The sequence below is a fragment of the Scyliorhinus canicula genome, chromosome 5 (assembly GCF_902713615.1).
Source record: "Scyliorhinus canicula chromosome 5, sScyCan1.1, whole genome shotgun sequence".
Taxonomy (NCBI): domain Eukaryota; kingdom Metazoa; phylum Chordata; class Chondrichthyes; order Carcharhiniformes; family Scyliorhinidae; genus Scyliorhinus; species Scyliorhinus canicula.
This window is the reverse complement of record NC_052150.1, coordinates 168,506,384-168,533,458: the sequence shown is the minus strand read 5'-3', so window position 1 is coordinate 168,533,458 and position 27,075 is coordinate 168,506,384. Positions and strand designations below refer to the sequence as shown.

Here is a 27,075-nt window from a genome sequence, read left to right as displayed (position 1 = left end):
TGTCCTGGGCCTGTACATTCTTTGAAGGGGAAAGATTCCCACAAGCATACCTCTTTTTATCTGATCCCCCTGCATCGGAAGCTTGGTTCTTTTTTCCTCTAAAATGATTGCAATTCCCAGAAGAAGCCAAAAAACCTCTATGAACTGCAAACATTAATCTCCCAAACCCTCTACAATGTTTGAAATGAAAACAGGTGAGTATTTCTTTAAATATGCATCCTATAATTGGGTGCCAGGAACTGCATGCAATTTTCCTAACCACACACGTGCCAACCTGGAAAACTGGTGAAAGTTGACCAACAACTTCAGAATGATGCAGTGACTTACAACAAAAGATCATGAATGTCTTTGTCATGTCAAAGTATCTTTAAAGGTTTGCTGCTTAGTTCTTGGTTCCATATATTTTTCAGCTGTTTACTTCAGAAATATGATGTTATTACCGGAAACAACTAAATTCCATAAAAAGTGAACAATACAGGTCCTTTAAAATTTACTTAAATATTACTGAAGTATTCAGGATGACAAATACTGATTTCTTTCCCCCGAGTTTTACTTAAGTAGTGAGTTTTATTGAAGCAATGACGGCAGTTCACAATTAATAGTTAAGGTGAAGCAATATAAATTTGTAATTCAAATTTAAACCTGTTTGATGAAATATATTTAAATACTTTTTAAAGAAGTATTACAATTTTTTCAAATGATTTGATACTTCCTTACTATGTAGCACTTTAAATAAATCCAGAAAACCATAATGTTTAAAAGCTAAGGGAGAATATCACAGCTGTACTGCGGGAGGACACCTTAGAGGGCAGCGAGGCTATATTGGTAGAGATCAGGAATAAGATGGGTGCAGTCACAATGTTGGGGGTTTACTACAGGCTACCCAACAGCTAGCGGGAGATAGAGGAGTAGATAGGTAGACAGATTTGGAAAGGAGTAAAAGCAAGAGGGTTGTTGTGATGCAAGACTTTAACTTCCCCAATATTGACTGGGACTCACTTTGTGCTAGGGGCTTGGACGGGGCAGAGTTTGTAAGGAGCATCCAGGAGGGCTTCTTAAAACAATATGTAGATAGTCCAACTAGGTAAGGGGCTATACTGGACCTGCTATTAGGGAATGAGCCTGGCCAGGTGGTAGAAGTTTCAGTAGGGGAGCATTTCGGGAACATTGACCACAATTCAGTAAGTTTTAAAGTGCTGGTGGACAAGGATAAGAGTGGTCCGAGGGTGAATGTGCTAAATTGGGGGAAGGCTAATTATAACAATATTAGGCAGGAACTGAAGAACCTAGATTGGGGGGCGGATGTTTGAGGGTAAATCAACATCTGACATGTGGAAGGCTTTCAAATGTCAGTTGAAAGGAATTCAGGACCGGCATGTTCCCGTGCGGAAGAAGGATAAATTCGACAAATTTCGGGAACCTTGGATAACGAGAGATATTGTAGGCCTCGTCAAAAAGAAAAAGGAGGCATTTAGCAGGACTAGAAGGCTGGGAACAGACAAAGCCTGTGTGGAATAGAAAGAAAGTAGGAAGGAACTAAAGCAAGGAATCAGGAGGGCTAAAAGAGGTCACAAAAATTCATTGGCAAATAGGGTTAATGAAAATCCCAAGGCTTTTTACACGTACATAAAAAGCAAGAAGGTAGCCAGGGAAAGGATGGGCCCACTGAAGAACAGGGGATGGAATCTATGTGTGGAGCCAGAGGAAATGGGCGAGGTACTAAATGAATACTTTGCATCAGTATTCACCAAAGAGAAGGAATTGGTGGATGTTGAGTCTGGAGAAGGGTGCGTAGATAGCCTGGGTCACATTGAGATTCAAAAAGACGAGGTGTTGGGCGTCTTGAAAAATATTAAGGTAGATAAGTCTCCAGGACCTGATGGGATCTACCTCAGAATACTGAAGGAGGCTGGAGAGGAAATTGCTGAAGCCTTGACAGAAATCCTTGGATCCTCACTGTCTTCAGGTGATGTCCCGGAGGACTGGAGAATAGCCAATTATGTTCCTTTGTTTATAAAGGTTAGTAAGGATAATCCAGGGAACTACAGGCCGGTGAGCCTTATGTCAGTGGTAGGGAAATTACTGGAGTGAATTCTTTGAGACAGGATCCACTCCCATTTGGAAGCAAAATTAGCGAGAGGCAGCACGGTTCTGTTATTAGAGGGCTGTGACTAGTGGTGTCCCGCAGGGATCAGTGCTGGGACCTTTGCTGTTCATACTATATATAAATGATTTGGAGAAAAATGTAACTGGTCCGATTAGTGAGTTTGCAGAAGACACAAAGGTTGGTGGAATTGCGGATAGCGATGAGGACTGTCAGAGAATACAGCAGGATTTAGATCGTTTGGAGACTTGGACGGCGAGATGGCAGATGGAGTTTAATCTGGACAAATGTGAGGTAATGCATTTTGGAAGGTCTAATGCAGGTAGGGAATGTACAGTGAATGGTAGAACCCTCAAGAGTATTGAAAGTCACAGAGATCTAGGTGTACAGGTCCACAGGTCACTGAAAGGGGCAACACAGGTGGAGAAATTAGCCAAGAAGGCATTCGGCATGCTTGCCTTCATTGGCCGGGGAATTGAGTATAAAAATTGGCAAGCCATGTTGCAGCTGTATAGAACCTTAGTTAGGCCACACTTGGAGTACAGTGTTCAATTCTGGTCGCCACACTACCAGAAGGATCTGGAGGCTTTAGAAAGGGTGCAGAAGAGATTTACCAGGATGTTGCCTGGTATGGAGGGCATTAGCTATGAGGAGAGGTTGAATAAACTCAGTTTGTTCTCACTAGAACGACGGAGGTTGAGGGGCGACCTGATGGAGGTCTACAGAATTATGAGGGGCATAGACAGAGTGCATAGTCAGAGGCTTTTTCCTTGGGTAGAGGGGTCAATTACTAGGGCGCATAGGTTTAACGTGCGAGGGGCAAGGTTTAGAGGAGATGTACGAGGCACACTTTTTACACAGAGGGTAATGGGTGCTTGGAACTCGCTGCCAGAGGAGGTAATGGAAGCAGGAACGATAGTGGGACGTTTAAGGGGCATCTTTACAAATACATGAATAGGATGGGACTAGAGGGATACAGACCCCGGAAGTGCAGAAGATTTTAGTTTAGACGGGTAGCATGGTCGGCACAGGCTTGGAGGGCCGAAGGGCCTGTTCCTGTTCTGTACTTTTCTTTGTTCTTTGTTCCTTGCTTGTTCTTCATAAAGAGAAAATTGCAATTCCTATTCACATATTTAGCCAAGTTTAATCTTCAGTCAATTCAGTCAGTTCACTGGCTGGCTGCAGTTCATATTGGTGTGAAGCTTCGCTGACTACCTGTGAATGGAAAAGAAAGAAGAAATACATGCATTTTTTAATATTTCATTTAAACCCCATGATGAACATTCATTTAAAATTGTTCCATTTTGGAGAATCATTATCAGGCGCTAACTAACTTCGCCATCTTTCATCTCAATCGTTTTCAAGCGCAATGTCCTTCTGGGGGAATGAACTTCAGGTTGATTGTCCAATTCAAATTCTGTTTCTGGAAGTCAAGGAAGAAAATTACATGTGGTCTTAATGTGAAATGTTCGTATCTGGATTGAACTTTTAACGACTTAAAAAATTCTTCTTTACTGAACAGATGAGCTATTTATATCAAAATAAACTCTCAGTGGATTGGATGGATAAGCATGCTGTAGCCATTTTAAAAAATGTTTAATGGGGAAGATTTTGTGGACAGTAGTGGAACAAATGATTTTCAAATGAAAATATCATACATTGGATGCTACCAAGAAAACAGAGAATAGAAATATAAGGGGCTGGATTCTCCACTCCCCGACGCTGAAATCGCATTCGGCACCGGGGCAGAGAATCCGTTTTGATGCCCATATCGGGAGTGGTGCCAGTATTTGGATTCTCCGTCCCCTGAAATGCGTCATTCCCTAGGAGTATGCCACGCCGATTATCCACCTCCTCCGGCCATTGTCTGCTGCCAACTGTGATGCTCCGCTGCCCACCGGTCGAATTCCCAATGGCATGGGTTACGTGTGCTCATACCGTCCGGGACCATCGCGTGGCGGCTGCGGACTCATAGTTATAAAGAATATCTATTTTAATTTATACAATATTATTTCTATGTATGCAAACAAAATAGAACGTAACGTCTTCTTATTCAAATTTTACGAATGCAACAAACAACCTACCTTGCAGGTGTAAAGGGGTAGGTGTTGGAGAAAAATGCGTGGAAAACCTACAAAGTAAAGAACTTGGTTAATGTAGCACTTTTGTTGACACCTTTCACCTGAAATTTTAAATTATTCATGCCAACATATGTAACTACATTCCATTGTAATTCATTGTGTGAAGCTTTTTTAGATAGCTTGATATCATAAGATACATACAGCCATGCATTTCTACATTCAACAGTTAAACCCCATGGTGACAAAAAATCAGAGGTTTTGCCCTTGTCACTATTTTAAATAGACAATGGGGAAATTCTGTTGGTTAGCATAGTGAATCAGTGGCACATTAAACGCATTACCCAATACTTTGTGCTACCATCAAAGTGCATTTTCACTCCCAGTATTCTGGTTTCTTATTGAACTTTCTTCGAGCTCAAGTGAGAAGCAACACAGTGCACAGTAATCTAGACAACAATTAACAAAATGTCTACAAATCAACTATTAGCAGAGCATGGTTTGAAAACTGGCATTAGATTAACGTGAAAAATATCCCTTCATGACTGACATTAGGTATTATGAAAATACAGTAGAACAAATTGTTGGCAGTGTTACACTCCTAACTTATAGAAAGGTATTTCCACTTACAGTGCTCAACAATGTAGTCTACGTATGACAATTCTCAGGTATAGAAGTCATGCAATAGGTTGTCTCAGAAATAATTACTTAGTTGCTGAGCTGATAAAGCAGCCCTATATTGCCAAATACTTTCAATAACATTACACGGCATTTACAGAAAATCTTACCTGGTTTCCTCACTCTCCAGCAATTTCCTGTATGTTGCAATCTCAGCATCCAAAGCCATTTTAATTTTCAGTAGATTCTGATATTCAGACAAACGGTAGCTCATCTGTTCAGACAGATTTTGGATGTCATTCTCAAACTGAGTGACAGTTTCCTGGAATTTGGCTGCTTCCTTGCTAAACCGATCCTCCATTTCATTCTTCTGACGCTCAAGAAAGTCTTTCTGTTTCAAGGATAACATAGGCATTTATTTTCTTACATTTTCCTTGCGATCACATTTGTTTTATTCATGTGTGTGCACTGTGGGTGGGAACCATCCTTTTTCTGATTCCAAATCACTCCATGCAGATTTTGTACATGCATTAAACTGAGTTTACATCAATTACTTTTCACTGCATAAATTGCAGTACCTATTGTCTTATCACAGAGCACTCGTATAGTAGCCAGTTCACTGTTAATTTCTGACAAATCAGGTTGGCATTTGATTCCCCTCCTCACCCCCAAAGCCACCCTTGTACCCACAACACGATTCAATTAGATTAATTGAAAATTCTAGTACAAATTACAGCATGCGTACTGATCAGTAAAACTAGAGTGGAAACCTGATTTCTTGTGATTAAATTGGAAGTCAATAATCTAGTGAATAGAATTAAGCTGGCTATTGTATTGCTGTGGGAACACATGAAGTATTGTCAACCCTCAGAATGTGAAAAGAGCTATTGGCAAATTGTGACTGAATAAAACCTCATTGTATCAGAACATTGTTTAATGCAGCATCATAATAAATGTAACTTAGTCATTTGGTAGTACAGAACTTGAGAATTTCTGAAAAGAGACTTTTTTTGTCAAAGATTCTTATTTTGCATTCATCAGGACAATTCACAAGAAAGTGCCGATGTCAGGGAAAGCAATATATTTATACTCTACGAAAAGAGAACGCTGATTGAATGGCAAGTGGACTCTGATTGGTGGAGGCATTGAACATAGAATTTACAGTGCAGAAGGAGGACATTCGACCCATCGAGTCTGCACCGGCCCTTGGAAAGAGCATCCCACAACTCCGCCCCATACCTGTAACCCAGAAACCCCACCCAACCCCTTTGGGCACCAAGGGCAATTTAGCATGGCCAATCCACCTAACGTACACGTCTTCAGACTGGGAGGAAACCAGAGTTCCCGGAGGAAACCCACGCAGACTTGAGGAGAACGTGCAGACTCCGCACAGACGGTGATCCAAGCCAGGAATCGAACCTGGGACCTTTGAGCTGTGAAGCAAAAATGCTAATCACTGTGCTACCGTGCCATGAAGAATACATCAGTTGATGGTGATTGATAGTTAACTGCCAGACATTGTCTGAACTTTAAACCCAGCAACTTAACTCTGATTGGTCACCCTGGAAAAATGCCCAGTTTACTTCAATTTACCCCAGAACGGCAAAGGATGTCAAAAATAGAGCAAGAGATGAAGCTACCTGATTCACGCTGCTACTATGCAGGAGCAAGATGCTGTTGTCAAGCCAAAAGGTAATTCTGTCTCTCACATGAATGACTAATGTGATATATGAATTTCAGTGCCAGTGTGCTGTTAGGTATGTAGGCTATGCTTCCGTAATTATGAGTGAGGGAGACTTCACTTGAGTGAAACAGAAAGAGAGTGACTATAAATGAGAAACTGGCTCCAAGTTAGAATTTGGCACAGAGGAAGAAAGGTGCTTTTGGTATGGCTTACTTCAAGAAGTAAAGTGTGCTGAGTGGAGAGTTCGGCGAAGGGTGGGGAGGAGGTGCTTTTTACTTCTCTTTTTCAGCCTCCAGTATTTGGTGCAGCATAAGGAGCAGATGAATCAATACCTGGGGCGGCATTCTCCGAACTCCGCCGGATCGGAGAATCACCGGGGGGCGGCATGAATCCCGTCCAACCGGCTGCCGAATTCTCCGGCGCTGGGGATTTGGCAGGAGCGGGAATCGCGCCGCGCCGGTCAGGGGCCATTGGCAGCGGCTCCCCAGGCAATTCTCCAGCCCACGATGGGCCGAGTGGCTGCCCGTTTTCGGCCAGTCCCGCCGGTGTATTTACGACAGTTATTTCGACAGTGGCCTCCGGGGTCCTCAGGGGGGTGCGGGGGGATCTGGCCCCGGGGTGGGGTGCTCCCATGGTGGCCTGGCTCGCGGTTGGAGCCCACCCACCGATCCCCGGGCAGGCCTGTGCAGTGGGGGCACTCTATTCCTCTGCGCCGGCTGGTGTAACAGTCTGCGATGGCCTGCATGGAGATGAACCCCCCCCTGCGCATGCACTGGGATGACGCCAGTACACGTTGGCGGTCCCGGCTGGCGGGGGCGCTTTGGCGCCGGGTGGCATGGCACCAAGCTTCTTCCGCGCCGGCCAGCGAGACGCAAACCACTCCGGCGCCGGCCGAGCCCCTGGAGGTGCGGAGGATTCCGCACCTTCGGGGCGGCCCGACGCCGGAGTGGTTCACGCCACTCCTTCGCGCCGAAGTTGCTCACCCCGCCGGTTTCCGAAGAATCCCGACCCTGGTATTATTAGATACTGAAGTTTTGTGAATATTGTAAAGTTTATTGCCAATGTCAAAATCGATTAGGAGGTATAGGCTTAATTAATTGTCAGTTCATTAATTAGTTATTGTTAATTAATTAACACATATTGGAGATGGTAGGACAGGTAATAAGCTGCAATTGCAGGATGTGGGAGCTCCTGGATGCTGGTGTGATCCAAGACAAACACATCTGTGGTGTTTGCAGCTACAAGAATATCAGCTGAGAGTTATTGATCTGGAGGTCAAGCTGCCTATACTGCGGCACATCAGGGAGAGAGAAAGTTAACTTTTTATACCACAAGGCAGTCACACTCCTTAGAACAATATTTCCTAAATTGGTCAGAGGTCAGGGACAGGAAAGTGCGACTGCAAGTGAGGCAGTGAAGGGTACTCAAAGGCAGGGTTTGCAGGGACTGTGTACTTACTGAGAACGTTATATTATAAGATATATTTTGTAACTTGTGTTATCCTTGGAAATCTGTGTACGCCTGTGAAGATACAGGTGGGGTGAAGGAGTATTGTCTTATGGTCAATCTTTTCATGTTTAATAAATGTTTTGTTATTTTGTTAAATATTAATTGGCAGTCCTGGGCTGGATTCTCCACAGCCTGACGCTGTAATCGCGGCCGGTGCCAGGGCCGAGAATCCAGTTTGACACTGTAATTAGGCCCGGTGCCGATCTGGCGATTCTCCGGGCACCGAAAAGCGGCGTCACCATGGAGTACGCCATGCCACTGGGGCCCACTGCCAGAGTCCTGCAACGACTGGCCGAGTTCCCGACGGCGTGGAACTAACCATCTATTGCCGGTCGGGATGCTCGCGAGGCGGCTGCGGACTCAGTCGATGGTCGTCTTGGTCGGGGCGGGCGGATCGGAGACTGGGGCCGGGGGGAGGCCTTATAGGCGGCCGAGGATTATATGTGCGGGGTTTGAGGCTCGGGCACGTGGCCGATCGGGTGTCTCTTTCTTCGGTCTGGCTCCGCGGTCCGAATCCGCTGTGGAGCACGGCGCGGCCGGTGGACATCGCCGCTGTGCAGATGCGCGACATCTGAACCGGAAGTGCGGGGCCCAGACCTGCAGCAAAAGCTGCAAGATTCACTCCGGGTCCCTGCTAACCCCCAGCAAAGCTAAGAATTCGTTTAACTTTTTTCCAGGAATTTCAGGAGTAAAACCCCACCGTTTGTACACTGGCGTGGGGACATGGGGCGGGATTCTCCGACCCCACGCAGGGTCGGAGAATTGGCGGGAAGCGGCGTCATTTCCGCTCCCGCAGGTTTCGTAATTCTCCCGCCGGAAAAAAAACCGGCGTTGTGCAAATCCCGCCGGCGGCCTGTGAAAACAGCTGGCGCCGGCGGGATTTCATTTTATTTGCACTGACCTGAAATCTCCGGCCCGGATGGGCCGAAGTCCCGCCGACGTGGCCACGGGTCACGTCGGCGCAAATCAGAGTTGATTTAAAACGGCGTCAACCATTGATGATGGTTGACGCCGTTCAGTGTCGGGGGTGGGTTGAGGCATTGGGGGGGGGGGGGGGGGTGGGTTGCGGCCATCGGGGGGTTGCGGCCATCGGGGGAGTGGGTTGCGGCCATCGGGGGAGTGGGTAGCGGCCATCGGGGGGTTGCGTTGCGGCCATCGGGGGAGTGGGTAGCGGCCATCGGGGGGTTGCGTTGCGGCCATCGGGGGAGTGGGTAGCGGCCATCGGGGGAGTGGGTTGCGGCCATCGGGGGGGTGGGTTGCGGCCATCGGGGGGGTGGGTTGCGGCCATCGGGGGGGTGGGTTGCGGCCATCGGGGGGGTGGGTTGCAGCATCGGGGGGGTTTGGGGGCAGCGGCGGGCAGAGAGGGGGGGGCGACGGTGCGTTGGCCCCGGGCATCCGTCGCCCCCCCCCTCTGTACGCCGCTGCCCCCTACCCTAACCACCCCCCCCCTCACCACCCCTACCTCCCTCCAACGCCCCTACCCCCCTCCCCACCACCCCTACCCCCCTCCAACGCCGCCCCCCATCTCTCGCAACGCCGCAACCCCCCCCCCCCCTCAACGCAGGGTCCCCCCCCCCTCAACGCCGGGTCCCCCCCCCCCTCAACGCCGGGTCCCCCCCCCCACCTCAACGCCGGGTCCCCCCCCCCACCTCAACGCCGGGTCCCCCCCACCCTCAACGCCGCAACCCACACCCCGTCCCCCTCCCTCTGAAGGCCGGTACCCACACCCCCCCTCTCTCCTCCTCCCCCCCTTCCTTCCTCCATCCCCCCCTTCCTTCCTCCGTTAGTGGGGGGGGGGGGGGGCGGCGTTAGTGGGGGGTGGGTGCGGCGTTGGAGTGGGGTAGGGGTGGTGAAGGGGGTAGGGGTGGTGAGGGGAGGGGGTTGGGGTAGGGGCAGCGGGGTGCAGAGGGGCGACGGATGCCCGGGGCCAACGCACCGTCGCCCCCCCTCTGCACGCAACTGCCCCTACCCCAACCCCCTCCCTTAACCACTCCTACCCCCTTCACCACCCCTATCCCCCTCCAACGCCGCACCCCCCTCCAACGCCGCACCCCCACTAACGCCGCACCCCCCCCCCCCCCACTAACAGAGGAAGGAAGGGGGGGGAGGAGGAGAGAGGGAGGGGAGGAGGAGAGAGGGAGGGGAGGAGGAGGGGGGGGGGGGAGGAGGAGGGGGGGGGGGGAGGAGGAGGAGGGGGGGGGGGAGGGGAGGGGGGGGAGGAGGGGAGGGGAGGGGGGGAGGAGGGGAGGGGAGGGGGGGGGAGGAGGGGAGGGGAGGGGGGGGAGGAGGGGAGGGGAGGGGGGGAGGAGGGGAGGGGAGGGGGGGGAGGAGGGGAGGGGAGGGGGAGGAGGGGGGAGGGGGGGGGAGGAGGGGAGGGGGGGGGAGGAGGAGAGGGGGGGGAGGAGGGGAGGGGGGGGGGAGGAGGGGAGGGGGGGGGAGGAGGGGAGGGGGGGGGGAGGAGGAGAGGGGGGGGGAGGAGGAGAGGGGGGGGGGAGGAGGAGAGGGGGGGGGGAGGAGGAGAGGGGGGTGTGTGGGTACCGGCCTTCAGAGGGAGGGGGACGGGGTGTGGGTACCGGCATTGAGGGGGGGGGGGGTGCGGCGATGAGGGGGGGGGGGGGGTACCGGCGTTTGAGGGGGGAGGGGGGAGACCCGGCGTTGAGGGGAGGGGGGGGACCCGGCGTTGAGGGGGGGGGGACCCGGCGTTGAGGGGGGGGGGGACCCGGCGTTGAGGGGGGGGGGACCCGGCGTTGAGGGGGGGGGGGGGGACCCGGCGTTGAGGGGGGGGGGGGGACCCGGCGTTGAGGGGGGGGGGGGGACCCGGCGTTGAGGGGGGGGGGGGGGACCCGGCGTTGAGGGGGGGGGGGGACCCGGCGTTGAGGGGGGGGGGGACCCGGCGTTGAGGGGGGGGGGGACCCGGCGTTGAGGGGGGGGGGACCCGGCGTTGAGGGGGGTAGGGGTGGTGGGGAGGGAGGTAGGGGTGGTGGGGAGGGAGGTAGGGGTGGTGGGGAGGGAGGTAGGGGTGGTGAGGGTGGGTTGAGGTAGGGGTGGTGAGGGGGGGGTTGGGGTTGGGGTAGGGGGCAGCGGCGTACAGAGGGGGGGGCGACGGTGCGTTGGCCCCGGGCATCCGTCGCCCCCCCCTCTCTGCCCGCCGCTGCCCCCAAACCCCCCCCCCCCCCAAATGCCGGAACACACCCCCCCCCCCCCCAAATGCCGGAACACCCCCCCCCCCCCCCCAAATGCCGGAACACACCCCCCCCCCCCCCCAAATGCCGGAACACACACCCCCCCCCCCAAATGCCGGAACACACACACCCCCCCCAAATGCCGGAACACACACCCCCCCCCCAAATGCCGGAACACACACACCCCCCCCCCCACAAATGCCGGAACCCACCCCACCCCACCCCCACAAATGCCGGAACACACCACCACCCCCCCAAAAGCCGGGTCTGTCTCTCTCCTCCTTATCCTCCAAAAAACGCCGGGTCTCACCACTTCCGCAGCTGGTGAAACTGACGCGTTATAGCGTCAGTCAGCTGCTAGCCCCTCCGGGAACGGAGAATAGCGGCCTTCAAGAAGGCCCCGGCGCCGGAGTGATTGACACCGATTTTTCTCGCAGGCAACCCGCGTTACGAAGGGCTACGGAGAATCCCGCCCATAGTCTCATTTTCGGAGAATCCAACTCCTTGACTCTGTTCATCCACATCTCTGAATAAAAAATAAAAGTTATGACCCCCACGCCGAGTCGGAGAATCGCCAGGAGGCGGCGTGAATCCCGCCCCACCGGCTGCCGAATTCCCCGGCCCCCCAAAAATCCCGCTGACGTGAATCGCGCCGCCCGCGTCGGAGAATGGTGAGGACCGGCGCGACACTATGGGCCCCGGGGCCATCCGAATTCTCCCAGCTGGATGGGCCGAAGTCCTGCCGACATGACCATAGGTCACGTCGGCGTAAATTAAACCACCTATATAACGGCGTCAACCAGTTGTGATGGTTGATGTCGGCCAGCGCGGAGGTAGGTCTCGTTGTGGGGTGGTCGCAGGAGAAGTGACGGCGCGGCCGCAGTTGGTGGGGAGGTGGGGGGTGTGGAGTGGGGTGGAGTTGTTTGGAGTGGGGAGGGGTGTCGAATGGGGGTGTGTGGAGTGGGAGGGGTGTGTGGAGTGGGGGGGTGTGTGGAGTGGGGCGGGGTGTGCAGAATGGGGGTGTGTGTGGAGTAGCAGGGTGTGGAGTGGGGGGGTCTGGAGTGGGGTGGTGTGGAGTGGGGGGGGTTTGTGGAGTGCGGGGGGTTGTGTAGATGGGGGGTGTGTGGAGAGGGGTGTGGAGGGCGGGTGTGGGGAGTTTGGAGGGGGGGTTGGAGGGGGGTGTGTGGAGGGTGAGGTGGAAGGGGCAGGGGGAGACAGGAGGGCGCATGTTTGGGAGGGAGGCCGAGTGCTGGGGAGGTGAGGGCGCGTGCCGGGGAAGAGAGGGCCTGTGCCGGGGAGAGGGGGGGCCGGGGAGGCGAAGGTGCGTACCGTCGCACCCATTGCCTCCACCGCGGACGCCACCCCTGCGGTTTCGGCCTAGATAGCACAAATGACTGGCACCACTCCCTGCTCGTCCACCTGCGTCTGCAGCTGCCGCAAGCCAGCCGTCACCCCCTTCGATCGTTCCTTGGTCCTTGACTATGAGAGGGTCTATGAAAGGGTGTGGTAACTCCAGGAACCTGGGACCCGTCTGGGCAGCACATGGTTGCTTGCGCCGGGCTGCCCTCTGACCGCCCGGCCCCTCGGCTGCTCCTGCCTCCACCTGCTGTACCGGGATGGCTGTGTTGTGCGCACCAGTTACTGTCCCAGATGCCTCATCGCTAGAGTGCCCAACTGAGGTGAGTGTCTCTGTGATGGTGGAGGGTGTAGGAGATAGCAGTGGCGTAGTGTCGTGCTCCTCATCCGACCCAAAGTCCAGGGTCCCCTGGAGTGGGTCCATCCATCCCCTGTGTGTGGGTGTCGTGTGCAACAGTGTGCTGTGCATCAGTGTCCTGTGCGTCAGTGTCCTGGGTAGGTGTGTCCTGGGTAGATGTGTCCTGGGTACGTGTGTCCTGGGTAGGTGTGTCCTAGGTTGGCTGCGACGAAGATCTGTTCCTGTGGCTGCCCCCCTCGTCGCTGGGTGTTGCCCGCTGGCGTCGCCGCACTCGCACTAGATGGGGGCATCGTCTCCCTGCTGCTCCGGGTCTGTCCCTGGCTCGTGACTGCCCTGGATCGTCCTGGGGGTGTCGTATACCTGATGGGCCGGGTCTGTCCCTAGCTCGTGGCTGCCCTGGATCGTCCTGGGGGCGGTCGGCATCCACGGGGACGGATGGGTCGACGTTTGGTCCTGCAATACGGCATGCATGGTTAGACACGCAGATAGGGGGCATGGGGGATATGGCGGAAGGGGATACGGAGGAAGGGGGATGTGGGAGATATGGGCAATATGGGGGAAGGGGAATATGGGGGAAGGGGGATATGGGGATAGGGGGAAGGAGGATATGGGCAATATGGGGGAAGGGGAATATGGGGGAAGGGGGATATGGGGGAAGGGGGATATGGGGGAAAGGGGATGTGAGGAGGGGGATATGAGGGATATGGGGATGGGTGATATGGGGAAGGGGATACGGTGGATGGGGGAAGGGGGATATGGGGAAGGGGATATGAGGGAAGGGGGATATGAGGGATATGGGGGAAGGGGGATATGGGGGATATGGGGAAGGGGGATATAAGGGATGGGAGATATGGGGGAAGGGGGATATGAGGGATATGGGAAAGGGGATATGGAGAGGGGGATATGGGGGATATGGGGGAAGGGCGAATATGGGGGAAGGGGGATATGGGGGATATGAGGGAAGGGGAATATGGGGAAGAGGGCTATGGGGGAAGGGGGATATGGGAATGGGATATGGGGGGAGGGGATATGGGGGAAGGGGCAAATAGGGGAAGGGGATCTTGGGAAGGGGATATGGGAGATATGAGGGAAGAGGAATATGGGGAATAGGGCTATGGGGGAAGGGGGATATGGGGGAAGGGGGATATGCGGGATGGGGGATATTGGGGCTATGGAGGAAGGGGGCAGGCCATGGGGGGGGTCTAACTTGGTGGTGCACCCTGACCTCTGCATCCGCAACCTCCCGGTCCTCGGGTCAGCCTGCAAGGTCCAGGGCCCTCTCCTTATGGATGGTGAGTGGTCACAGTTCAGGTAGACCCCCTCCAGTCCTCTCACGCTCCCGGTGGTTCTGAGCTCGCTTCTCCTGTGGGGGGGGCGGGTGGGTGGCAGGGATAAAGAGTAACAGTGTTAGGCACACATACATGCGGACCAGTAGTTGTGTGTATGTTGGCAGAGGTTCACAACCCATCCTACCACTGCAGCCTGCATGGGTGGGTGCAGCCATGTTGGTTGTACCTAGGACTGTGCCGCACATCGGTGGGGTGGGGGGGGGGGAGGGGCGGGTACTCACCCCAGCTGCCCTGACAAGGTCATTTATCTTCCTGTGACTCTGTACGCATGTCCTTGCTGTCACGGCTACGGCACTGATGGCCTCTGCCACCTCCGGATTTCAACCTGGCGCTATTGGCAGACAGGGCAACCCCTCTGTCGACTGGTTTGTCTCCGGCGCAGTTGCTCACGAACTGCAACCTGACGACGACTATTCGAGCCATCCATGTTCCAGACCTTGACCACCTCACGGTGCTGCAGAAGGTGCAGCGATGCAGTGACTAGCAAATGGTCACGTATGATGCTCATGCCACAGATCTTGCTGGAGGAGCACCACCCCAATGCCGTCCTGGCTTGCGTCTGCGGATATCTTGGTATCCTTGGTTGGGTCAAAGAATGCCAATAATGGGGCTGTGGTGAGCTTCGCCTTCAGCTCAAGCCACTCCGCTTGATGTGCTGGAAGCCACTGGAACACTGTCGACTTTTTTACGAAATGCCGGAGGGCTGTGGTGTGGGATGCCATGTTGGGAATGAATTTCCCAAGAAAATTCACCATCCCGAGGAAACAGAGGACCTACTTTTTGTCCTTTGGGGTCTTCATGGCATTGATTGCCAGCACCTTGTCAGTGTCAGGTTGCACACTCTGCTGTGAAATGTGGTCACCCAGAAACTTGACAGCGGACCTACCATAAGAGCATTTGGCCCTGCTGAGGTGGAGGCTGTTTTCATGTATCCTCTGGAAAACTTGTTTGAGGCGAGCGACGTGATCCTCGGGCGTCGTGGACCAGATGATCACGTCGTCCACATAGACTCGCACCCCCTCGATGCCCTCCATCATTTGCTCCATTATGCGATGAAATACTTCGGAAGCTGATATGATACCAAAAGGCATGCGGTTGCAGCAATACCTGCCGAACGGAGTGTTAAACATGCACAGCTTCCGACTGGACTCGTCCAGCTGTATCTGCCAGAACCCACAGAAGGCGTCCAGCTTGGTAAAGAATCTGGCATGAGCCATCTCACAGGTTAACTCTTCACGCTTCGGGACCGGGTAGTGCTCGTGCATGACGTTACGATTCAGGTCTTTGGGATCGATGCAAATGCGGAGTTCATCAGAGGGCTTCTTGATGCAGACCATGGAGCTGACCCAGTCTGTTGGTTCTGTGACCTTTGAGATGATACCCTGGCCTTGGAGCTCTCGTAGCTGCGTTTTCAGACGATCCTTGAGCGGAGCCGGCACCCGGCACGGTGCATGGATGACTGGGATGGTATTCGGTTTGAGCAATATCTTGTAACGATATGAGAGCGTGCCCATTCCATCAAACACGTTGTGGTATTGCATGAGAATGTCGTCTATCTCAGCCTGGAGATTTACATTGGGCGAGGCAGTCGCCGGTGTCGAGGACATGGCATGGACGCGCTGGACCGGATTTAGGAGTTTGCAGGCGCGAGCACCGAGCAGGGATGCCTTCTCAGGCCTGACGATCTTGATCCACTGGCAGCTATGGCATTGCCATTGTAGTCAAGGAGCTGGCAGGCTGGTGGAAGAGTGCTAAGTTGGTCTCGGATGCTGTCGAGGTCTGACTGTGATATGAGGTTTGCAGATGCGCCAGTGTCCAATTTAAATCGGATGCGAGACTGGTTAACTGTGACGACAGCACACCACTCGTCGTCAGGATCCATAGTGAGGATTGAAAGGCGGTTTGCAGGCACGGTGGAGGCCAGCTCACGCGTGGTGATTATGCCCACCCGGTATGGAGACTCGAGGCAGTCAGCATCGGGGTCCGTTGGGCTGGCGGGATCCGAATCCTGCATGCCTTGTTGTACGCAGCGGACACGTTTGCGCTGCAGTTGGGATCGCTGGCTGTTGGTCAGTGGAGCGGACCTGCATAAGGCCGCGTAAACCCTGGCTTTCCACACTGTAGACATCGTCTTCCTTTGGCTGGACATTGCCACTTTAAATGGGCGGAGCCACAATTTGGACACGTCATGACGCTGACGTCAGCGCGTTCCGTGCGCCATCACGCGTGCGCATTGCGCACGGCCAATGTTCACACATGTGCATCCGGGTCTTTGGCCTCGTCGTCCACCCGGTTGTGGCGTGCATGCGTAGAGACCCGGGAAAAGTGCGCAAAATGGCCACTCTCCTTGATGCTCAGGCCTTGCATTTTTGCGATGGCCTGCACCCTTTCTGGCTCGTGGGAGACTAGTTTTGCATTTTCTGCCGCCCTGATGTGGGAGTAACAATTCCTGGCATGCTCATGGACAACGTACGTTTCAATGGTGACGGAGAGGGTCAACTGTTTGATTTTGAGGAGCTGCTCCCACAGGGAGTCGGACTGGACCCCGAAAACGATCTGATCCCGGATCATGGAATCAGCCGTCGAGTCATAATTACATGACTGCGCTAGGATGCGGAACTGGGTCAGGAAGGACTGAAAAGGTTCATCCTTACCCTGAAGCCTCTGCTGGAAGATGTACCGTTTAATGCTCTCATTCACCTCAATGTCGCAGTGGTTGTCGAATTTCAGCAGAATTGTCATGAACTTCATCTTGTCTTCGCCATCAGCAAACGTGAGCGAGTTATAGATGTGGATGGCGTGGTCCCCCGCAGTCGACAGGAACAGCGCGATCTTTCGGGCATCCGATGCTGCCTCGAGGTCGGAGGCCTCGATATACAGGAGGAACTTCAGTTTGAAGACTTTCCAGTTGGCGCCGAGGTTGCCGGAGATCCGGAGTTACGGAGGAGGTTGGATCTTTTCCATGCGGCTGGATGGCTGCGTGCTGGTCATTGCAGATTCACTCGAGGTAGGTTCGTTAGAGTTAATAGCTCTCTGGTACCGTGATGTGTTATCTGTGTTGGTCTAACATCGACTGCAACTGGATGCAGTAAAACGAGAAACAGGCTTCCGACACAGGAGATGGTCCAACACTGTTTTATTGAACCTGTTGATTGCTGTACATAATTTGCTATGGGTTGACACTCTATTAACCTAACTGATAACCTCCTACTGGCTTGACCAGACTAGCTCTCTATCACATGGTGATGATGTTCATTGGCCTGTGCACTGCGACTGTGTCCCTGGCCGTGTCCTGTGAGTGAGAGCCTTAATGCCCTGTGGGCTTTTTAGTGGTGAGTCCTGTCTGGTGATTGGTTGTTCCGTGTCGTATGTGTTCATTGGTTATCCTGTGTGTCAATCACTGCCTGTTTGCATCTCAAGATATACATGAGTGGATATTATGACAATATGGACACCAAGTTACTGAATGATGAATAGTAAAACCCGGTCTGCGATTTATCATTATAAGGTGAGATCTGAGACTGCTTAAAAATATGTAAGTACGTGGAGGTATCGATGTACTGGGCATAGGAATTGGAGCTCCTGTGAGGTATTTTAGAAGGGAATAGAATCAGAATTAGCGTTATAATTGCTAAGATTTTTCTAAAGATGGAACATGTAACCCTAACTGGTTTACAACAAGTAATCAAAAGTCAGCAAATGGAGTTTGCAGATAAGCTGCGGTTAAACTTACCCAAGGAAAGCAGGCATAGTTGTTCATTTGAAACCAAAAGGGATACCAGAGAGATCAAGTTTTCCAGGGGATGCATTATTTGAATTGGTTAGGATTCAGTTCCAAATGAAACAACTAGATTTTGAAAGAGAAATAAAAAAACTTGAAATGGAAGAAAGAGAAGGAGAAATGGAAAAATATTAAATGAAAGAAAGAGAATTTGAGAAGGCATTTGATAAAATGGCACATCAATGGTTATCATGGAAAATAAAAGCTCAAAGTATGGGGAAAACATATTGGCACAGATAGAAAATTGGGTAGCTAACAGAAAACAGAGAGTAGGCACAAATGGGTCTCTTTCAGGTGGAAAGATGGAATAAATGCTGTGCCATAGGGATCAATCAGTGCTGGGGCCTTAAACTGTTTTGGATGAAGAGATGGATGGGTTGGCTGCCAAATTTGCTTATGACACAAAGTTAGGTAGGAAAGTAAATTGTGAAGAGGACATAAGGAGGCTATGAAATATATAGATGGGTTAATGAGCAGACAAATATCTGCCAATGAACCATAATGAAGAAAATTGCCCATTTTTGCAGGAAGAATAAAACTGAATAGAATATTATCTAAGCGGTGAGAGTTTGCAGAGTTCTGAGATGCAGAGGGAACTGGGTGAGATAGCCAATGGATCACAAAAGGCTAGTATGGAGGAACAGCAAGTAATTAGGAAAGCAAATTGAATGTTATTTATTGTGAGGCAAACTGAATACAAAGGTAGAGAGGTTATGCTTCAGTTGTAAAGGGCACTATTGAGAACATATCTAGAGTACCATGTAGAGTATTGGTCATCTTATTCAATGAAGGATGTAAATGCATTGGAAGCAATTCAGAGAAGGTTTACCAGATAAATACTTGAAAGGGAAGGGTTGTCTTATGAGGAAAGATTGGTCCAGGCTAGGTGTATATCTGCTGGAGTTTAGAAGAGTTAGAGGCGACTTTATTGAAACATATGAGATCCTGAGGGCTCTTGACAGAGTTAATGTGGAGAGGATGTTTCTTCTTTTGGGAGAATCTAGAACTAGGGGTACATTTAAAATAAAGGGTTGCCATTTAAAATTGATATTAGGTGAAATATTTTCTCTCAGAAAGTTGTGAGTCTTTGGAATACTCTTCCTGAAAAACTAACGGAAGCAGATTCTTTCAATATTTTTAAGGTGGAGGCAGATAGATTCTTGGTAAGAAAGGCCTGTCATCTGCAGGTGCTTGTAGGGCCACATGCACCCTACCAATCCCGTCGATTGCGGCAAACCCGCTGCCCGAGCAACCTGTAGGGCTCGGTCAATGTTGAAATGGATGTATTGAGCCGCCTGGGGGACTCTGTGCTGGTGCGGATGCACCTGTGCGGCGAGGCCTGTGAGATCTCGGACAGGACCCCTCTTGGCACCCAGAAGGACTCTGTCACGTAAAGCTTCAGGGCAACTGCCACCTTGACGACCATTGAACGGGTGTCCTCCCCATATCCATATCTCTCTGCTCAGCCGGAGTCTTCGACGACACACCCAGTCCGGCAGGTCCTCAAATGACACCGGTACACACGAGGCGTCATGCAGCACCTCCTCCTCCTGGTTGGGCAGCCGGCTCTCCAACGTGGACTGCTGCCACCTTTCCCACTGCGGAACACTGCTCTGCTGCATGCTCTGCTGCTGCCCCCTCTGCTGCTGTAGGTTCCTCTTCCTCCTCGAGCAGTGTCAGCTCGTAGAGCCGCACGGCATCACCAAGGGCTGCGACGACTAGCAGGAAGGCCACCATTACTGGTTGAATTCCAATATCCATTGTCTGCAGCGGGTGAAAGGCCAACGTGTTAGCATGGTGCGTACCCCCTGTGCCCAACCAGGTTCAACGGCCTGCATGGTGGTCCCAGTTCGCACTGTGGGCTCTGCCCCTGCATGTTCCCTCCCCATCACCTCACCCCTGGCCCCGTCGGCTGGTACCGTGGGGGCCTCTGGCCCTTGTGCCTGTCCCTGATGCCAGGGGTACCGTCGGCTGGCACTGCCCTTGCCAGGGGCATGCTCTGCGGCCCCTAGCCCACGTCCCTGTAGGGGCTACTGTGGGCCTAGCCCTGGGTGGACATCCAGCGGGTGGTGGCGGGAACGGGGATGCTGGATGGTGGGGTGGGGGCTGGGAGCTGCCAAACAGTCAGTGTCACTCTGCAGAACCAAGGGACAAGGTGGGTGGTCAGTGGCTGCACAGCAAGATGGCGGTCCATGCCTGGGCACCATCCCAGTCCCGTGGGGGTCACCCCAGCCACCCGGCCTGTTCCCAAGTCAGCCCTCCCCTCCCCCAGCCCTGGCTGGGTCCCCCACCCCAGCCAGTCTGGCCAGTGTCCAGGCCAGCAGCCCACAATCCCTTCTCTCTGCATCCTACCTCCTCTCTCTCCCTCATCAGCCACCATGCCGGTTTCACAATTTTTAAAAGCAAAAATGAACTATGCGGTCAGGAACTTGCATCGGAGGAGGAGAATCGCTAAGGCCCCGGAGAATACTGGGGCAGGGCCGCTAATGACATGTAAATGGTATTTACTGTACATGCGTTCCGGACCCCATTGACGTTGCTGTTGAGGTGACGGAGAATTGCGATTTGCTGTCAAATCTGCGCCCTCTGCGCTTTCAGCGTCGGAACCTATTCTCCTCCCAATCGCGTTCCCGATTTTGCGCCAGCCAACAGAAAATCCCGCCCATTGTTTCTCCTCACATTGGTATTTTCTTGAAAAGTGTCCTGATGAGTGCATAACGAGAAGCTTTTACAAAATGTCTCTCTTTTTCAGCAATATTCAAATATACTGAGCTTTGCTGGCTTGAGTCAATTCATCTGAATTTTCACAAAGCACAAGTCATGAAATGGCATCTGACCAGGAACGACAACAACTTGTAATTGCATAGCATCTTATTGTCGAATAATAAAATCCCATGTGTGCAAAAGGAGGCCATTTGGCCCATCGTGTCCGCACCGACCCTCCCCAACATCCACTCCTACAAGGCCATCTGTCACTTGTTCTTTAGTTTTGCTTTCATTGACCACTGACATTTGTTCTCCCATCTTACCTTTATGCCACTATCAGCATCTTCTTCTGTCTTTAATGCTACCATTTACACTCCCTTTGTCTTGTGCCCATATCAATCTTCCCTTAGCTCCCACCTATCCCAGACCTTCTATTCTGCTGCACTTTCTCCACCCTCCTCTCCAACTATATAATCAATAATATTTCTGCCCCTCTTCAGCTCTGAAGAAGTCTTATGTACTTTTTAGATAGAACAGTACAGCACAGAACAGGCCCTTCGGCCCTCGATGTTGTGCCGAGCAATGATCACCCTACTTAAACCCACGTAACCCGTATACCCGTAACCCAACAATCCCCCCATTAACCTTACACTACGGGCAATTTAGCATGGCCAATCCACCTAACCCGCACATCTTTGGACTGTGGGAGGAAACCGGAGCACCCGGAGGAAACCCACGCACACACAGGGAGGATGTGCAGACTCCACACAGACAGTGACCCAGCCGGGAATCGAACCTGGGACCCTGGAGCTGTGAAGCATTGATGCTAACCACCATGCTACCGTGAGGCCCCTTGCTACCGTGAGGCCCCTACTTAAAACGTTAAATCTGTTTCTCTCTCCATAAGTGTGATCAGACCTGCTGAGTTTCTCCAGCAATTTCTGTTTATATTTCAGATTTCCAGCATCTGCAGTATTTTGCTTTTCGACCATCAGTCATTTTGATTGAAGCAGAACCACCTGTATAATTTTAATGTCAGTAGCATAGCAGGTAACCAACCATGTATTCAAAAGAAAATACATCATGCAAAGTTGTGACTTACATTTCATATGATGCTGGGAACCGCTTGACATACACTCTGTATCTCTGCATATGGGAGTCTATTTTTTGCGAAGGCAAATAATAAACAAAACAACATCTGGATGCACAAATTACTAACACTCAGACAACTTACCGCGCCTTTAAGTGCTTCAACTTCACACTTGAGTGTCTGTGCCTCTCTGCGGTTATCGTTCGCTTCTTGTTTTGCCAGGCGAAGGGCTTCATTGTTGCGAGTAATAGATTGAGAAAGGTCTGAAATCTGTGCAATGTACAATGTTAGCCATTGCAACTTATCACAATATCTAAACACCGCCCTTTCTTTAATTTCCTCACTGGATAGTTTTTCATGACGTCTGAACTCTCCTTGAAGAAGTAAATAAACGGCTTCCATCTCTGGGCAACACCCCCCTCCCCCCACAGGCTCTCTCAAGGGGAACTTGATGTTTACAACTTAAGGAATTCCATGAGTACACTCGCCCACACCCCTGCCCCCCCCCCCCCCCATTTTGCTCTGTCCCTCCACTGCAGCAACATCCGTCTCCGGGCTACCAGGGAGGCAAAGGCCAAGGCACCGGTCTCTTTCGCCCCCTGGACGCCCGGGTCTTCCGACACTCTGAAAATCACCACTTCTGGATTCGGGGCAACCTTCACCTTCAGTACCTCGGACGTAACGTCAGCGAATCCCCGCCAGAATCCCTCCAGCTTTGGACAAGCCCAAAACATGAGGACATGGTTTGCGGGACCACTCGCGCACCGCCCATACCTGTCCTCCACCCCCTCCAAGAACCTTCTCATTGTGGCCACCGTCATATGCGCCCAATGAACCACTTTGAATTGAACAAGGCTGAGCCCACCAGATGAAGAGGATGCATTTACTCTCGTCAGAACCTTCTCCCATAACCCAGCCTCCAATTCCCTCCCCAGCTCCTCCTCCACTTCCGTTTAACTTCTTCTATTGGGGTTCCCTCCCAATCCATTAATTTCCCATAAATCACCCAACCCTCACCAACTCCTGCTTTCGACCATCTTGTCCTACAGCCCTGGGAAAAGACACCACCTGCTTCCTCACATAATCCCGTACCTGAGAGTACCAAAACCCATTCCCGCTGGGCAGCCCATACTCCTCTTCCAATTCTACTTGGCTCGAGAAGCTGCGCTCACAAATAGGTCCCCAAGACATTCGATCCCCGCCTGCCGCCATCCCCGGAACCCCCTCCCCTGCCTCCAACCCCACCCCGGTGGAAATCTATGATTCCCACAAATTGGTGCCCAAACCGAGGCACCCTCTGACCTCAGGTGCTGCCACCACTGTCCCCACGTCCTCAGGGCCGCCTCCACCACCGGGCTCGTGGAGCACCTGGCTGGTGAGAACGGCAGGGGTGCCATCAACAGTGCCTCTAAACTAGTGACTTAGAAGCGGCTGTCTCCGTCCGCTCACACACCGACCTCTCTCCCACTAACACTTATATGCTATATTTTCTGCCCAGTAATAGTTTATTAAATTTGGCAAGACCAGCAACCACCCCCCTCCTCATGTCCCCATTCCAGCAACATTTTCTTTACCCGTGGGGATTTCACAGCCCACACAAACCCCAAAATCATGGCATTAATTTTCCTAAAAAAAGGCTTTTGGGATAAAAATCAGAAGGTTCTGGAAAAACAAATATATACCTCGGAAGCATTGGCGTTTTCACGGTCTGCACCCGTCCCACCAGCGACAGCAGGAATACGTCCCATCTCATAAAATCCCCCATCATCTGCTCTATCAACCATGCCAGATTCAATTTGTGCAATTTTTCCCATCCCCGTGCCACCTGGATGCCCATGTATCTAAAGTTCACCCCACCACTTTAAACAGTACCTCGCCCAACCTCCCCTCCTGTCCCCTTGCTTGGAACTGGAAGACATCATTCTTCCCCATGTTTAACTTATACCTCGAAAACCGGTCGAATTCCTCCAAAATGCTCATGATCCCCCCCGATACCTCCAAATGGGTCCGAAATGTAAAGCAACAGATCATCTGCATACAGCGAAACTCTATGCTCCACCCCCCCCCCCCCCCCTCCCCCCGCACTATCCTTTTCCAACTCCTTGACGCTCTAAGCACCAATGCCAATGGCTCTATCGCCAACGGGGAGAGTAAGTAATCCAGCCTTGTCCCACGATGCAATCCAAAATACCCCAAACTCACCCGATTCGTCCTACCGGCACCTTGTATAACAACCGGACCCAATCCACAAACCCCTGCCCGAACCCAAACCGTCCCAGTACTTCGCACTGATATTCCTATTCTACCCAACCTGATCAAAGGCCTTCTCCGCATCCTAGCAACCTCCTGTCCCACCGGGGGCATCATAGTCACATTCAATAAGCGCCTAAGGTTCGCCAACAGATGCCTCCCTTTTACAAACCCCATCTGGTCCTCCCCTATCACCCCCAGCACACAATCCTCAATCCATGAGGCCAACAGCTTGGCATCCACATTTAGTAGTGACATCGGGTGGTAGGATTATCCTTTTCAAAATTAAGGATATCGAAGCCTGCGATAACATCGGGGGAAGTTCCCCTTTCTCCCTCGCCTCATTGTATGCCTTGACCAGCAAGGGCTCCAGGCCTCTGGATAATTCCACCGGGAACCCATCTGGGCCCTGGGCCTTCCCTGCCTGCATCACCCCCATGTCCTCCATCACCTCCACCAATCCAATGGGTGCCCCCAGCCCTTATCCCAGATCCTCATCCACCTTAGGGAACTCCACCCCTCTAGGAATCGGCGCATATCCACTCCCCCTTCCAGGGCCGCCGATTCATATAGCCTCTTACAAAATTCCTCAAACGCCCCATTCACCCAAACTGGGTCAAAGATTGCCCTTCCCCTCCCATCCTTCACCTTTCCAATCTCCCTTGCCACCTCCTGCTTCCTAAGTTGGTGGCCCAGCATCCTGCTCGCCTTCTCCCCATATTCATACATTGCACCCCTGGTCCTTCATAACTGCTCCACTGCCTTCCCGTGGCTGCCAACCCTGAACTCCAGCTGGAGCTTCTGCTGCTCCTTCAACAAAGCGAGTACCTCCTATCAACCCATAGATCTCCTCCACCAGCCTAGCCATCTCTGCTCGCTTCATCCTATCCCTATGCGCCCGGACCTATATAAACTCCCCCCTGATCACTGCCTTAAGCACCTCCCATAGCTGGTGGCCAAAACCCCACCCATGTCATTCATATCCACATACCCATGACTGGCAGGCAGCTCTCACCCGCTTGCACACCTCCTTGTCTGTTAGCAACCCCATGTTGAATCTACAATACAGGCACTGGGCTCCCCACCAGTCCACTTGCAAGTCCACCCAGTTTGGCGTGTAGTCAGAGACCATAATCGTTGAATACCCCGCGCCGACACCCCCCCTCCCCCGACAGCAGAGCCTTGTCCACCACAAAGTAGTAGATCTGCAAGGACACCCTCTGTACATGGAAGAAATAAAAAAAAAAAATCGCCCTCGACCTCCCAAATACTCCACGGATTCACCCCCCTCCATGCGCTCCATGAACCACTTTAGCTCCTTTGCGACCTCCAACACCCTCCCCGATTGCAGACTCGACCGATCCAATCTCGGCTCGTGTTTTAAAAATAAATTTAGTGTACACAATTTTTTTTTCAATTAGGAGGCAATTTAGCGTGGCCAATCCACCTACCCTGCTCATCTTTTGGGTTGTGGGGTGAGACCCATGCAGGCAAGGGGAGAATGTGCAAACTCCACACGGACAGTGACCCGGGGCCGGGATTGAACCCGGGTCCACTGCGCCGTGAGGCAGGTCCGGGTCCAGGTCTGGGATATTCCCAACACCCACTTCATGAATTCGACATCGTTCCAATTTGGGGCATACAAGTTCACCAGACCACTGGCGTTAATCCCCTCCAATTTCCTGCTCACCGTCACGGACCTTCCCCCTGAATCCGCCACTATATTCCCCACCTCAAACGCAGCCCACTTATTGATTAGCACCTCCACTCCCCTCGTCTTCATACCCCACCCCGAGTGAAAAACCTGTCTAACCCACCCTTTCCTCAGCCTAGTCTGGTCCCCAATCTTCAAGTGCGTTTCCTGTAGAAATGCCACTTCCACCTTTAAGCTCCTAAAATGTGCGAACACGCGCGACCGTTTGACTGGACCATTCAGCCCTCTCACATTCCATGTGACCAGCTGGTCGGAGTGCACGCCGCCCCCCTCCCCTGCTGATCAACCATAACTCTCCCTGGGCCAGCCCTGGCACGTGTCCCGCAACCCACCAGACCCACCCTCGGATGTCCACCGTCATCAACTCCCTCCTTATTGCACATCAACAGCCCCACCCCTGTCAGCAGTTCCCTCCCAAACAAAACAACAATCCCTTCCCCCTCTAAAGCTCGAACCACCTGATCCTCCCCCACTGCACCCCATGAACTAGCTCGCCCAGCTAACCTGGAAGCCCCCGCCCATGACACCAAGCATCCTACCCCCCAGATTCCCCTCCTTCCCGCTTGCTCACTGCCATAGTGCAAACAACAATAACAATGAAAAGAAGAAAAAAAGGTGTACTCACCCTCCACCATCCTCTGGCCTCCCACCAAAGAACCCCATAAAAAGCTAAACAGCCTCTAAGAGAAGAGAGTTTCTTCCCTGACCATCACCCAAAAAATAACATAAAGCAATACAAGAAAAAGAAGCCATGATTTGGAGATGCTGGCGTTGGACTGGGGTGAGCACAGTAGGAAGTCCTACAACACCGGGTTAAAGTCCAACAGGTTTGTTTCAAACATGAGCTTTTGGAGCACTGCTCCTTCCTCAGGTGAATCCTGAGGAAGGAGCAGTGCTCCGAAAGCTCGTGTTTGAAACAAACCTGTTAGACTTTAATCTGGTGTTGTAAGACTTCTTACTGAACAAAAAGAAGGACAGGGAGAACCAACACCACTCACAGTTCCTCCAAAGTTCAGTGTCCTCCCTCTCCTGCCAATTGATTATCTCTCAAAAACTCCGTTGCCTCCTCTGGTGTTCCAAAATAATGATCTCGGCCATTGTGCGTCATCCATAAGCAGGCCGGGTACAGCATCGTGAACCTCACCCCCTTCTGAAGGAAGGCAGCCTTGACTGGATTGAAACCCGCTCTACTCTTTGCCAGTTCCGCACCCAGTTCCTGATATACCCAGAGCTCATTACCTTGCCAGGTACATCTCTTCATCTGCCTGGCCCACCACAAGATCTTCTCTTTATTCA

The 27,075-nt window shown here is 52.3% G+C and overlaps 1 protein-coding gene across 3 annotated transcripts in view; it reads right to left on the bottom strand.

Annotated features, from left to right (window-relative positions):
* Positions 1–3,180: 3,180 nt before the first annotated feature.
* The window catches only part of LOC119966413 (glial fibrillary acidic protein-like), a 51,180-nt gene continuing 27,285 nt past the window's right edge, over positions 3,181–27,075 (bottom strand). The window contains exons 5-9 of one of the 3 annotated variants that reach the window (XM_038798030.1): positions 21,960–22,085; positions 4,971–5,191; positions 4,189–4,235; positions 3,439–3,527; positions 3,181–3,319 (exon numbers count right to left, since the gene is read on the bottom strand). In XM_038798030.1, coding sequence (XP_038653958.1) covers positions 3,248–3,319; positions 3,439–3,527; positions 4,189–4,235; positions 4,971–5,191; positions 21,960–22,085 — 555 coding nt within the window. In that variant the 3' untranslated portion in view covers positions 3,181–3,247. Of the gene's footprint in view, positions 3,320–3,438; positions 3,528–3,679; positions 4,093–4,188; positions 4,236–4,970; positions 5,192–21,959; positions 22,086–27,075 lie in introns of those variants that run through there. The other 2 variants (XM_038798032.1, XM_038798031.1) reach the window with 2 other exon arrangements.